Source organism: Aquarana catesbeiana, linkage group LG06 (genome assembly GCF_042186555.1).
Source record: "Aquarana catesbeiana isolate 2022-GZ linkage group LG06, ASM4218655v1, whole genome shotgun sequence".
Taxonomy (NCBI): Eukaryota; Metazoa; Chordata; class Amphibia; order Anura; family Ranidae; genus Aquarana; species Aquarana catesbeiana.
In genome coordinates, this window is record NC_133329.1 from 1,558,449 (window position 1) to 1,571,785 (window position 13,337).

At 49.4% G+C, this 13,337-nt stretch overlaps 1 protein-coding gene across 1 annotated transcript; it reads right to left on the reverse strand.

The window, feature by feature from the left end:
* Positions 1-453: 453 nt before the first annotated feature.
* On the reverse strand, positions 454-8,120 carry MYL11 (myosin light chain 11). The gene is made up of 7 exons (XM_073635283.1): positions 7,965-8,120; positions 6,891-6,986; positions 5,815-5,890; positions 3,645-3,749; positions 3,337-3,415; positions 1,146-1,194; positions 454-833 (listed from the first exon to the last, which is right to left on the reverse strand). Exons 1-7 carry the CDS (start codon positions 7,965-7,967, stop codon positions 729-731), a joined length of 513 nt encoding a protein of 170 aa, XP_073491384.1. The 5' UTR covers positions 7,968-8,120; the 3' UTR covers positions 454-728.
* Between the last annotated feature and the right edge of the window lie 5,217 nt (positions 8,121-13,337).

The following is a 13,337-nucleotide window of genomic DNA, read 5'->3' on the forward strand; positions in this document are numbered from 1 at the left end:
GACACACACCATGGGATGGAGATTGCAGAAGAGATTGGACTCATTTTTGTAGGACACACACCATGGGATGAGATCGTAGAATAGATTGGGACTGACCTTTGTAGGACACACACCATGGGATGAGATCGTAGAATAGATTGGACTGACCTTTGTAGGACACACACCATGGGATGAGATCGTAGAATAGATTGGGACTGAACTTTGTAGGACACACACTATGGGAATGAGATCGTAGAATAGATTGGGACTGAACTTTGTAGGACACACACCATGGGATGAGATCGTAGAATAGATTAGGTCTGATCTTTGTAGGACACACACTATGAGATGGAGATGGTAGAATAGATTGGGACTGACCTTTGTAGGACACACACCAAGGGATGGACATTGTAGAATCGGTTGGATGGTCATACCAGTAATTGATTTTGAAGGAAACAAACTAAAGCCAGAAGGTAGAATAAAAATGAATTTTTATTGAGAACTTCCCCTGAGGATTCCGCTTCCAGCTTAAGACGTCACAGAGAAAATAGTCGGGGGTTACGGAAAGGCGGGTTGTCGGGCAGAAGGAGAATGGGGTGGCAGATAAAAGACCCCCTTTTGTCCCACCGGACAGAATAAATTACAGTTTTGTAGTTGATGGGTCACTTTACAAAATACGCAATGTACAGCAGTGGGGCGCAGCGCCGGGTCTCGGGGCGCACAGCCCGCAGGGTGAACCTTTAGACCATTTACTCCTGGTCCTTGTCCTCACCGTGGGTGATGACATAGCAGATGTTCTTGTAGTCGACGTTGCCGGCCACATCAGGGGGAAATGCTGTCCACATGTTTTTGATCTGGTGGAAGGAGAAGAGTTGGATGAGAAGACTGAGATCCCAGAAACGCCAGTCTCATCCCCCAAAATGTCATAGCTATCCCACCTCCCCAGGAAACATCAATCCCATCCCCCTAAAATGTCCTGGCTACCAATAAAAATATAAAACGCTAAAATGTCATGGCTGTCCCACCCCAACCCCCAGAAAAGTTCAGCCCCATCTTTACATCCCGAAACTGGGAGGACTCTAATCCCCTTTAGATACCCCAAACCCTCTGAGCCCAACCCCCACTGCTGTCATGCCAGGGACCCCAAATGTGATCTGAGCTCTCACCTCCTCTGCGGAGAACCTGTCACACTGTGTGGTCAGGAGTTCCTCAAGGCTGCAAGAGAAAGGGGGACATTGTTAGGGGAAGCACGGCTGGAGGAGTCTCTGAGGTTACACAAACACATTGTATAAGACAGATGGGGGGCAGGGGAGGTGTGTACACAAAACTGGATGGTGGAACATATAGGGGTGAGGGGGTGGACATTGGGGATATTGGAGAGGGGGACGGAGATGTTCATCAGGGAGATACTGATTGGTATGTGGTATTGGTATGGATGAGGAGGCAAAGGAGGGATGGTTGGATTGATGGATGAGGTGGTTGGACAGATAGGGGTACAGGAAGATACAGGTAGGTATGAGGTATTGGTATAGATGAGTAAACCAATAGGCAATGGATGGATTGATGGTTGAGGCAGTTTGACAGATGGGTGGTCCAAGGAGACACAGGTAGTAATGGATGAAAAGATGGATGGGATGGTAAGATGGATGGATAGTGAAGGGAGACAGAGGCAGGCATAAAGTATTGCTATAAACGAGGAGAAAAATAAGGAATGGGTGGAAGGATGTATGAAGGGGTTGGATGGATGGGTGGTACAGGGAGACAGAGGTAGGTATTGGACTATGGGTGAGGGGATGCATGAGGGGATTGGGCGGATGGATAGTACATGGAGATACCAGTATGTATTAGACATTGGATGAAGGGAAAGATGGGATGGTAGGATGGATGGGTCGCACAGGGAGATACAGGTAGGTATGAGTATAGAGGAGGAGACGAATAAGTGGATGGGTGAATAGATAAGATGGTAGGATGAATGGGTGGTGGTATAGGGGGATATAGGTAGGCATTGGAAAATGGGTGAAGGGATGGTTAGGATGGTAGGATTGACGGGTGTTAAAGGGTGATACTGTCATGTATCAGATGAGGGTTAGGTTAGGTCAGGGTTAGGTGGGATGGAAGGGTGAGGTGGTGGGGAATGTGGAATGGGGCATTGGGAAGGGTGAGGTGGGTTGGAAGGATGAGGTGGTGAGGAATGTGGCGTTGGGAAGGGTTAGATGGAAGGGTTAGGTGGGACGGAAGGGTTAGGTGGGATAGAGGGATGAAGTGGGATGGAGTGATGAGGTGTTCCAGAATGTGGAATGGGGAATTGGGAAGGCTTAGGTGGGATAGAGGGGTGAGGTGGTGGGGAATGGGGCATTGGGAAGGGTGAGGTGGGATAGAGGGGTGAGGTGGGATGGTTAGGTGGGACGTAAGGGTTAGGTGGGATAGAGGGGTGAGGGGTGAGGTGGGATGGAAGGGTTAGGTGGGATGGAGTGATGAAGTGTTGGGGAATGGGGAATTGGGAAGGGTTAGGTGGGATAGAGGGGTGAGGTGGTGGGGAATGGGGCATTGGGAAGGGTGAGGTGGGATAGAGGGGTGAGGTGGGATGGTTAGGTGGGACGGAGTGATGAGGTGTTGGGGAATGGGGAATTGGGAAGGGTTAGGTGGGATAGAGGGGTGAGGTGGTGGGGAATGGGGCACTGGGAAGGGTGAGGTGAGATAGAGGGGTGAGGTGGGATGGTTAGGTGGGACGTAAGGGTTAGGTGGGATGGAGTGATGAAGTGTTGGGGAATGGGGAATTGGGAAGGGTTAGGTGGGATAGAGGGGTGAGGTGGTGGGGAATGGGGCATTGGGAAGGGTGAGGTGGGATAGAGGGGTGAGGTGGGATGGTTAGGTGGGACGGAGTGATGAGGTGTTGGGGAATGTGGAATGGGGAATTGGGAAGGGTTAGGTGGGATAGAGGGGTGAGGTGGAGGGGAATGGGGCACTGGGAAGGGTGAGGTGGGATAGAGGGGTGAGGTGGGATGGAAGGGTTAGGTGGGATAGAGGGGTGAGGTGGGATGGTTAGGTGGGATGGAGTGATGAGGTGTTGGGGAATGGGGAATGGGGCATTAGGAAGGGTTAGGTGGGATTGAGGGGTGAGGTGGTGAGGAATGGGGCACTGGGAAGGGTGAGGTGGGATAGAGGGGTGAGGTGGGATGGAAGTGTTAGGTGGGATGGAGTGATGAGGTGTTGGGGAATGTGGAATGGGGAATTGAGAAGGGTTAGGTGGGATTGAGGGGTGAGGTGGTGGGGAATGGGGCACTGGGAAGAGTGAGGTAGGATGGAAGGATGAGGTGGTGGGTGGGGAATGTGGAACAGATAAGTGATAAAACTTACAACTGCTTCTTGATGGACCCCTTGCCCTCAGGATCAAGCACCTTAAATGCCCCGGTGATGACATCCTCGGGATCAGCACCTGTAAGGAGACATGTTGTCAGGGAAGACATGACAGACATAGCACCCACCTCACTACCCTTCTGATGGCCAACCAACTTACGGGTCAGTTGCAGGTAACACTATGGTCATCATAATAGAGATGTAAAATTATAAACTGTTACCTACCCCCCCGGCCAGTGAACTGTGGTGACCACCCTCCCCCCTTCATATCCACCCCTTAATATGAACACTATGGAGCCCTGGCTCACCCTTCAGCTTCTCTCCGAACATGGTGAGGAAGACGGTGAAGTTGATGGGTCCAGAAGCCTCCTTGACCATCTCATCGAGCTCCTCATTCTTTACGTTCAGGCGGCCTGTGAGGAAGAGAAGTGTTACCCCAACACACAATCACAACACAGAGAGGCGGGAGGTACAACCGTGCCTGAGGGCAGTACACCATGGAGGTGGATTGTAGTACAATGAGGGAGGTGGAGGGTAGTACAAAGATAGAGAAGAAGCTACAAAAGTTCTTCAACATTACAGGGCAAGTCCATTAGAATGTGACTAACTACTGGTAGAGAGACTATAGGCTGGATACATGAGAACCTCCACAGACATATGAGGGTGAGGGGGGAGAAGGGTAGTAGCATGATGGAGGTGGATTGTAGTACAATGATGGTGGTGGATTGTAGTACAATGAGGGAGGTAGAGTGTGAAGGGTAATACAATGATAGAGGTAGTGGGCAGTACAATGATGGAGGTGGATTGTAGTACAATGATGGTGGTAGAGTGTGATGGGTAGTAGAATGATGGAGGTGGACTGTAGTACAACGAGGGAGATGGGGGCAATGCAATGATGGAGGTGGATTGTAGTAGAATGATGGAGGTGGGGGGTGATTGGTAGTACAATGATGGGGGTGGATTGCAGTAAAACGATGGAGGTGGATTGTAGTACAATGATGGGGGTGGATTGTAGTACAATGATGGAGGTGGATTGTAGTACAATGATGGAGGTGGATTGTAGTAGAATGATGGAGGTGGATTGTAGTAGAATGATGGAGGTGGATTGTAGTAGAATGATGGAGGTGGATTGTAGTAGAATGATGGAGGTGGATTGTAGTAGAATGATGGAGGTGGATTGTAGTAGAATGATGGAGGTGGATTGTAGTAGAATGATGGAGGTGGATTGTAGTAGAATGATGGAGGTGGATTGTAGTAGAATGATGGAGGTGGATTGTAGTAGAATGATGGAGGTGGATTGTAGTAGAATGATGGAGGTGGATTGTAGTAGAATGATGGAGGTGGATTGTAGTAGAATGATGGGGGTGGATTGTAGTAGAATGAGGGAGGTGGATTGTAGTAGAGTGATGGAGGTGGATTGTAGTACAATGATGGAGGTGGATTGTAGTAGAATGATGGAGGTGGATTGTAGTACAATGATGGAGGTGGATTGTAGTAGAATGATGGAGGGTGTTTGGTAGTAGAATGATGGAGGTGGATTGTAGTAGAATGATGGAGGTGGATTGTAGTACAATGATGGAGGTGGATTGTAGTAGAATGATGGAGGTGGATTGTAGTACAATGATGGAGGTGGATTGTAGTAGAATGATGGAGGTGGATTGTAGTACAATGATGGAGGTGGATTGTAGTAGAATGATGGAGGTGGATTGTAGTAGAATGATGGAGGTGGATTGTAGTACAATGATGGAGGGTGATTGATAGTAGAATGATGGAGGTGGATTGTAGTACAATGATGGAGGTGGATTGTAGTACAATGATGGAGGTGGATTGTAGTAGAATGATGGAGGTGAATTGTAGTATAATGATGGAGGGTGATTGGTAGTAGAATGATGGAGGTGGATTGTAGTAGAATGATGGAGGTGGATTGTAGTACAATGATGGAGGTGGATTGTAGTACAATGATGGAGGTGGATTGTAGTAGAATGATGGAGGTGGATTGTAGTACAATGATGGAGGTGGATTGTAGTAGAATGATGGAGGTGGATTGTAGTAGAATGATGGAGGTGGATTGTAGTAGAATGATGGAGGTGGATTGTAGTACAATGATGGAGGGTGATTGATAGTAGAATGATGGAGGTGGATTGTAGTACAATGATGGAGGTGGATTGTAGTACAATGATGGAGGTGGATTGTAGTAGAATGATGGAGGTGAATTGTAGTATAATGATGGAGGGTGATTGGTAGTAGAATGATGGAGGTGGATTGTAGTACAATGATGGAGGTGGATTGTAGTACAATGATGTTGGGTGTTTGGTAGTAGAATGATAGCAGTGGGGTTTGGATACAATATGGTGGATCTCGGAGATCTGAAGAAGGTGGGTGTTGGGGAGAATATGGGAATTGTGGAATACAAAGCCCTAGCCATAGATTTGGGGTGGGTAATGGGGTCCCGGGGAGGGGGAGGGGGGGGGCACTCACCCATAGCTGCGAATGTGTCTCTCAGATCCTCCTTGTCGATGATGCCATCTCTGTTCTGGTCAATCACTGTGAAAGCCTGAGGAGCAGAGAGGAGATATCAGTGGTGGATGGACTTCACATAGATGTTCTATACAGATCTCCATCATTAGATGTATAAGGAAGGGAGGGGGCTCCTCCACCGGTGTGACCCCAGCCTGATGTACAGAGCAATGAGCACCCCTTCCAGAAGAGTGTTCCTGGCTTATCCCAACTCATCAGTGGAAAATATTGTAGAATAGGTTCTGTGGGGAGGAGTCTGTAGAAGTTGGAGGTAATGGAGAACTTTGGAGTAGATTGCACTTCTCCTCTGGTGTCCACCCAGAACTTCTGCTGATTCTAAATTTATATCCCCCCTCCCCCCTCCTCTCTGTACACCTGTCCCCCTCAGTCATCTCCTTCTATGTGACATGATCCTAAAATATCCCCCGACATCCCCCCCTTCCCACCCCGGAGATATGTGACACCAACAGCTGGTCTGGGAGCCCCCCCTCCCTTCCTCCCCCAATGGGGGGGGGGGGGATTCTCCAATAAGGCCAGGAGCAATGTACTGTAACTACAGCAACCAATTAGCAAACTGCTGACAGAAGAGTGCTGTGTGGTTGGTTGCTATGGCTGACGGCACTTCATACACCATGAATGAAAATAACCTGGGAGAACTTTTATGGCTGGACTTCATTTGGGGACAACATACTATGGAGAGTTGGCCAAAGTCCCTCCAGTTATAAGGATGACCCAACCACATGGCGATGTCCACCCCCCACCTCACATACTACACACCACAGAGCCCTTATTGGCTGGAAGAGTCCTCTGGCATCTCTCCAGGTTATGAGATTTGTCGTAGAGACCTCCAAGTCTCTTAGGGGACACCTAACTCTACATCTTCCACCAATGGCAGCCATGATGGAAACCATGCTAAGACATTATAGAAGATCAGTCACTGCCCCACTGGAGGCAGCAATGATCAGATCCCAGAGAGGTGACCCCCCCCCCCATATCTAAGGGGTCACCATGCTCCTCAGGAGCCCCGGCTCACTCACCTCTTTGAACTCCTGGATCTGGGTTTGGTCAAACATGGACAATACATTGGAGGATCCTCCTTCCTGTGCCTTTCTCTTGGCCTTCTTTGCTGGTGCCTGTGGAGAGATGAGATGATGAGTGAGGGGGTCAGTATATGGGATGGGGAGTGGTTAATGCTGTATAGGTGACCATAGGTAAGTGCATGCAATGAGGACTTTCTGGATGAGAATGACAGTTGGGGTATCAGAGGTAAGTAATCATGGCTACACACAATGGGGTAAATACGGCTGAAAAGTAATGGTAACTTTAGACAGGAAATTGGGGCAGTGTGGAGTGCTGGCGGCCAGTGGGTGGGGGTAGAACCATCAGAAGGAGTTGGAGGTAAGTACCATATTGTGGAGGCTGCAAAGAGCATGTGGGGGAAGGGTTTGGGGTCATACAGAAGGTATGGGGTGGGGGGGAGGCACATTATCAGAAGGTATATAGGGAGCGAATGGAGGGGCATAAAACCAATAGGGGGTACTATGGGGTACTAACAGAAAATAATCAGGGGCATGGGGAAGGCATGACAAGAAGGTCTGTAGAAGGGTACAGAAAATGAAGGGGAAATGGGGCTTTTCCCAGGGGAAGGGGTAGTTTTTTGACAATCCCAGTGCTAATAACACCCACCAAACATGAGCCATCACCAATGTGCAGACTCTAGAGGTGTCCCAACACCCCACACAGGACACATATAGGAACATGCCCAGTTCCTGCCCCCCAGCACCCCCACATGTGCCCCTCTTCCCTCTGAAGACCCTTCTATGCTCCTCTTTGCTTATCCAATATGGAAGAGCTGTAACCCGTAGCAACCAGAATGACATAAGGCCAATGAGTGCTACGTGCAACAAGATTGGCTGCAGTGGGTGACATCCCAGTTCACATTGTCTTCTCTGTGTGAGTCCCCCAAGTCTTCTCCTCTGAACCCCGACATCTCCCCATTCTCCTTCAGCGCCCCACTCCTCAACCACTTGACACATAATCCAGGGTGGCTCCAGGTTGAGTCTAGGCCGGACAGGCTGGCTCAGGTTGGTCCTCCAGTTGGGTAGACTTACCATCTCCTTGGTTGTTGTGGGTGCTTGTCCTGGTCAGAAGGAACGAGTGACATGGAAGAGAAGACCCCGGGGTGGGATTATATACCCCTGCCAGCCAAGACTCCGAGGCTAACTTTAGCCACATCCTCAACTTTGGCTGTAAGGAGAAGGAGGAGGATCTGAAGACAAAATTGTCCTGACCAAAATAGCCGGAGAGTCTCAAGACGCCTTCTGCTCCTTTCATGGAGAGACAAGGAGAAGGAGAACAGCTGAGGGGAGGGGGGGCCCAACGGAGCTCCGGGGTGCAGGTAGAGGGACGAAAATACATGGGATTATACACCAATATACAGGACAAAGGACCGCATTATATGTGTACTATATACTATGTATCCCAATATTCTATAGTATTTACTCCACCCCAATATACAAGACCAAGGGACCACACTGTACATGTATTATATACTATATACCCCAATATACAGTACAAAGGACCGCATTATATGTGTACTATATACTATGTACCCCAATATTCTATAGTATTTACTCCACCCCAATATACAAGACCAAGGGACCACACTGTACATGTATTATATACTATACACCCCAATATACAGGACAAAGGACCGCATTATATGTCTATTATATACTATGTACCCCAATATTCTATAGTATATACTACACCCCAATATACAAGACCAAGGGACCACACTGTACATGTATTATATACTATACACCCCAATATACAGGACAAAGGACCGCATTATATGTCTATTATATACTATGTACCCCAATATTCTATAGTATATACTACACCCCAATATACAAGACCAAGGGACCACACTGTACATGTATTATATACTATACACCCCAATATACAGGACAAAGGACCGCATTATATGTGTACTATATACTATGTACCCCAATATTCTATAGTATATACTACACCCCAATATACAGGACAGAGGATTGCACTTTTCATATATTATATACTATATACCCAATATTCTATAGTATATATTACACCCCAAAATACAGGACAGGGGGACCCTATGCTATCTATAGTATATACTACACCCCAATATACCGGATAAAGGACTGCATTACACATGTATTATGTACTATACACCCCAATATTATATTATACAGGACAGGGGACCCTATAAAATATATTATATATACTACACCCCAATATACAGGACAGGGGACCTTATAATATATATTATATATACTTCACCCCAATATACAGGACAGGGGACCCTGGAATATATATTATATATACTACACCCCAATATACGGGACAGGGGACCCTATAAAATATATTATATATACTATACACCCCAATATACAGGACAGGGGACCCTGGAATATATATTATATATACTACACCCCAATATACAGGACAGGGGGGACATTAGAAAATATATTATATGTACTACACCCCAATATACAGGACAGAGGACTGCACTATACATGTATTATATACTATATACCCGATATTCTATAGTATATATTACACCCCAATATACGGGACGGGGGGGGGGACCTTAGAATATATATTGTATATTACACCCAAAAATACAGGACAGGGGACCCTATGCTATCTATAGTATATACTACACCCCAATATAATGGATAAAGGACCACATTATACATGTATTATATACTATACACCCCAATATTATAATATATATATATATATATACTACACCCCAATATACCGGATAAAGGACCACATTATACATGTATTATATACTATACACCCCAATATTATAATATATATATATACTACACCCCAATATACAGGACAGGGGACCCTAGAAAGTATATTATATATACTACACCCCAATATACGGGACAGGGGACCCTAGAAAATATATTATATATACTACACCCCAATATACAGGAAGGGGGGGACCCTAGAAAATATATTATATATACTACACCCCAATATACAGGACAGGGGGGACCCTAGAAAATATATTATATATACTACACCCCAATATACAGGACAGGGGGGACCCTATATATGCCCATCCCCCCCTGTGTGTATACAACATTGGGGCACACCTCCTAACATTTTGAGATTGGAATGAGGGTCCCCTATTAGCAAAACTATGTAGGCCTAGGCTACGCCCTCTGCCACGCCCCCTTAAAGGAGAACTATACAAAACAAATGATTGGTTAAACCCACCATTGGTTTATTCTTTCTTCCCACCACTAGTCCTTTATATTGGATTGTGGGACTGAGAAATGCAGAGATGTAGAAATGTGATGGGAGGTTTATCACTGGGAGATAAATATACATTTTATATACAGAGCAATCTGAGGAGGAGGGGGGAGGGACAGAGGGACTGTAGGGAGCGGGGATATAACGGGGCCCCTGGGACTGTAATGGGTGTTCGGGGACATCACTCCGGACATGACAGGAGGTCGAAGTATTTCTGTCCTGATGGATTCAGCTGTCACCCCTCCCCCGACCTCTGCCTTACACGTCACACATATCACCCTTCAATGTGGTAACCCATAGCAACAGTCCAAACTATGTGATAGCAACACACTGCTAGGTTACTATGGGTAACAGCCCTGGACTTCTAAATCTGCCCCATCCTGTCCTCTGCTCTGTGATCAAAGACGAGGGACCAATCAGCAGCCAGCTTCATGAAATGTGTATGAAGGGGGAGGGAACAACAGTACAATTTTCATGAACAGCCTCAGAGATACCTTCCTCCTCTCCGGCCCCCTCACCTTCCTCCTCCCCTCTCACCTGAAACCTTTCTCCTCCTCCAACCCCCCAACTTTCCTGCTCCTCCCATCATGTCCCAATCCATCTCCTCCTTTCCTCTGGTCTCCTCAACTATCCTTCTCCTCCCGTCATGTCCCAACCCATCCTCTCCTCCCCTCTGGTCTCCTCAACTGTCCTCCTCCTCCTGTCATGTCCCAACCCATCCTCTCCTCCCCTCTGGTCTCCTCAACTGTCCTCCTTCTCCCATCACGTCCCAACCCATCTCCTCCTCCCCTCTGGTCTCCTCAACTGTCCTCCTCCTCCCGTCATGTCCCAACCCATTTTCTCCTCCCCTCTGGTCTCCTCAACTGTCCTCCTTCTCCCATCACGTCCCAACCCATCTCTTCCTGCCCTCTGGTCTCCTCAACTGTCCTCCTCCTCCCATCATGTCCCAACCTATGTCCTCCTCCCCTCTGGTCTCCTCAACTGTCCTCCTCCTCCCGTCATGTCCCAACCCATCTTCTCCTCCCCTCTGGTCTCCTCAACTGTCCTCCTCCTCCCGTCATGTCCCAACCCATCTCCTCCTCCCCTCTGGTCTCCTCAACTGTCCTCCTCCCCCCGTCATGTCCCAATCTATCTCCTCCTCCCCTCTGGCCTGCAACATTTCTCCTCCAACTCCCAACTCTACTCCCCTCCAGTCCCCCATCAACTGTCCTCCTCCTCCCGTCATGTCCCAACCCATCCTCTCCTCCCCTCTGGTCTCCTCAACTGTCCTCCTCCTCCCGTCATGTCCCAACCCATCTCCTCCTCTCCTCTGGTCTCCTTAACTGTCCTCCTACCCCCGTCATGTCCCAACCCATCTCCTCCTCCCCTCTGGTCTCCTCAACTGTCCTCCTACCCCCCTCATGTCCCAACCTATCTCCTCCTCCCCTCTGGCCTGCAACCTTTCTCCTCCTCCAACCCCCAACTCTACTCCCCTCCAGTCCCCCCCAACTTTCCTGCTCCTCCCATCATGTCCCAACCCATCTCCTTCTCCCCTCTGGTCTCCTCAACTGTCCTCCTCCTCCCGTTATGTCCCAACCCATCTCCTCCTACCCTCTGGTCCCCCCAACTGTCCTCCTCTTCCCGTCATATCTCAACCCATCTCCTCCTCCCCTCTGGTCCCTCCAACTGTCCTCCTCCTCTAATCCAGTCCCAACACATCTCCTCCTCTCTGGTTTCCCCAACTGTCTTCCTCTTCCTGTCATGTCCCAACCCATCTCCTCCTCCCCTCTGGTCCCCCCAACTGTCCTCCTCTTCCTGTCATATCTCAACCCATCTCCTCCTCCCCTCTGGTCCCCCCAACTGTCCTCCTCCTCCAATCCTGTCCCAACACATCTCCTCCTCTCTGGTTTCCCCAACTGTCCTCCTCTTCCTGTCATGTCCCAACCCATCTCCTCCTCCCCTCTGGTCCCCCCAACTGTCCTCCTCCTCCCATTATGTCCCAACTCATCTCCTCCTCCCCTCTGGTCCCTCCAACTGTCCTCCAACTCCCATCATGTCCCAACCCATCTCCTCCTCCCCTCTGGTCCCCCCAAGTGTCCTCCTCCTCCCATCATGTCCCAATCCACCTCCTCCTCCCCTCTGGTCCCCCCAACTATCCTCCTCCTCCTCCTCCTCCCGTCATATCCCAACCCATCTCCTCCTCCCCTCTGGCCCCCAACTGTCCTCCTGCCCTCAAGCCCCCAACCCTCCTCCCCTATGGACTGCAACCCTTCTCCTCCAGTTCCCAACTATCCTTCTCCCCACTGGTCTCCTCAACTGTCCTCTTCCTCCCGTCATGTCCCAACCCTTCTCTTCCTCCGCTCTGGTCTCCTCAACTGTCCTCCTCCTTCCGTCATGTCCCAACCCTTCTCCTCGTCCCCTCTGGTCCCCAACCCTTTTCCTCTCCTCTGGTCCCACCAATTGTTCTCCTCTTCCCCTCTGGCCCTTAATCCTCCTCCTCCCTTTCAGCCCCAATCCTCCTCCTCCCCTCTGATAACCAACTGTTATACTTCTCCCCTTTAGCCCCTCCCAACCCTCTCCTTTCCCTCTGCTCCCAGCTCTTCCCCTCCTTCCCTTAGGCCCCCAACTTTTCTCCTCTTCCCTCTTATCCCCCAATCTTCCTCCTCCTGACCTTCAGTCTGCCAATGGTCCTTCTCCTTCCCCCCTCTGGCCCCAAACCCTCCTCCCCTTCAGCCCCTCAACTCTCTTCCTCCCCTCTGGACCCCAACCCTCCTCCTGCCCTCCAGCCTCCAACTCTCCTCCTTGCCTCCAGTCCCCAACCCTCCACCTCTCCTCCAGTCCCCAACCATCCTCCTCCCCTCCAGTCCCCAACCATCCTCCTCCTCCCCTCATGTCCCAGCCCTTCTTCTCTTCTAGTCCCCCTGACTGTCCTGTTCCTCCCCTCCCCTTTGGTCATAACCCCTCCCCTCCCCACTGCCCCCTCCCAAACCTTCTTTTCCTCCCTTCCATGTCCTAACCCTTCCCCTCTCCCCCTCTTGCTCTCAAACACTCCTCTCTTTCCAGTCCCTAACCCTTTTCCTCCACTCTGGCCATCAACCCTCCTCCTCATCCTCTTCTCCAGGCTGTAACCGCCCTTCTTCCCTTCTGTAACCCACCTTCTCCTTCCAAACAGCCCTCCCAACCCTCCT

Excerpts from the sequence above, each read along its gene's own strand:
- MYL11 (XM_073635283.1), bottom strand. Across the intron at positions 5,891-6,890 it reads AGATCCAGGAGTTCAAAGAG|GCTTTCACAGTGATTGACCA; the intron begins GTGAGTGAGCCG and ends TCTGCTCCTCAG. Across the intron at positions 3,750-5,814 it reads AGACACATTCGCAGCTATGG|GCCGCCTGAACGTAAAGAAT; the intron begins GTGAGTGCCCCC and ends TCTTCCTCACAG.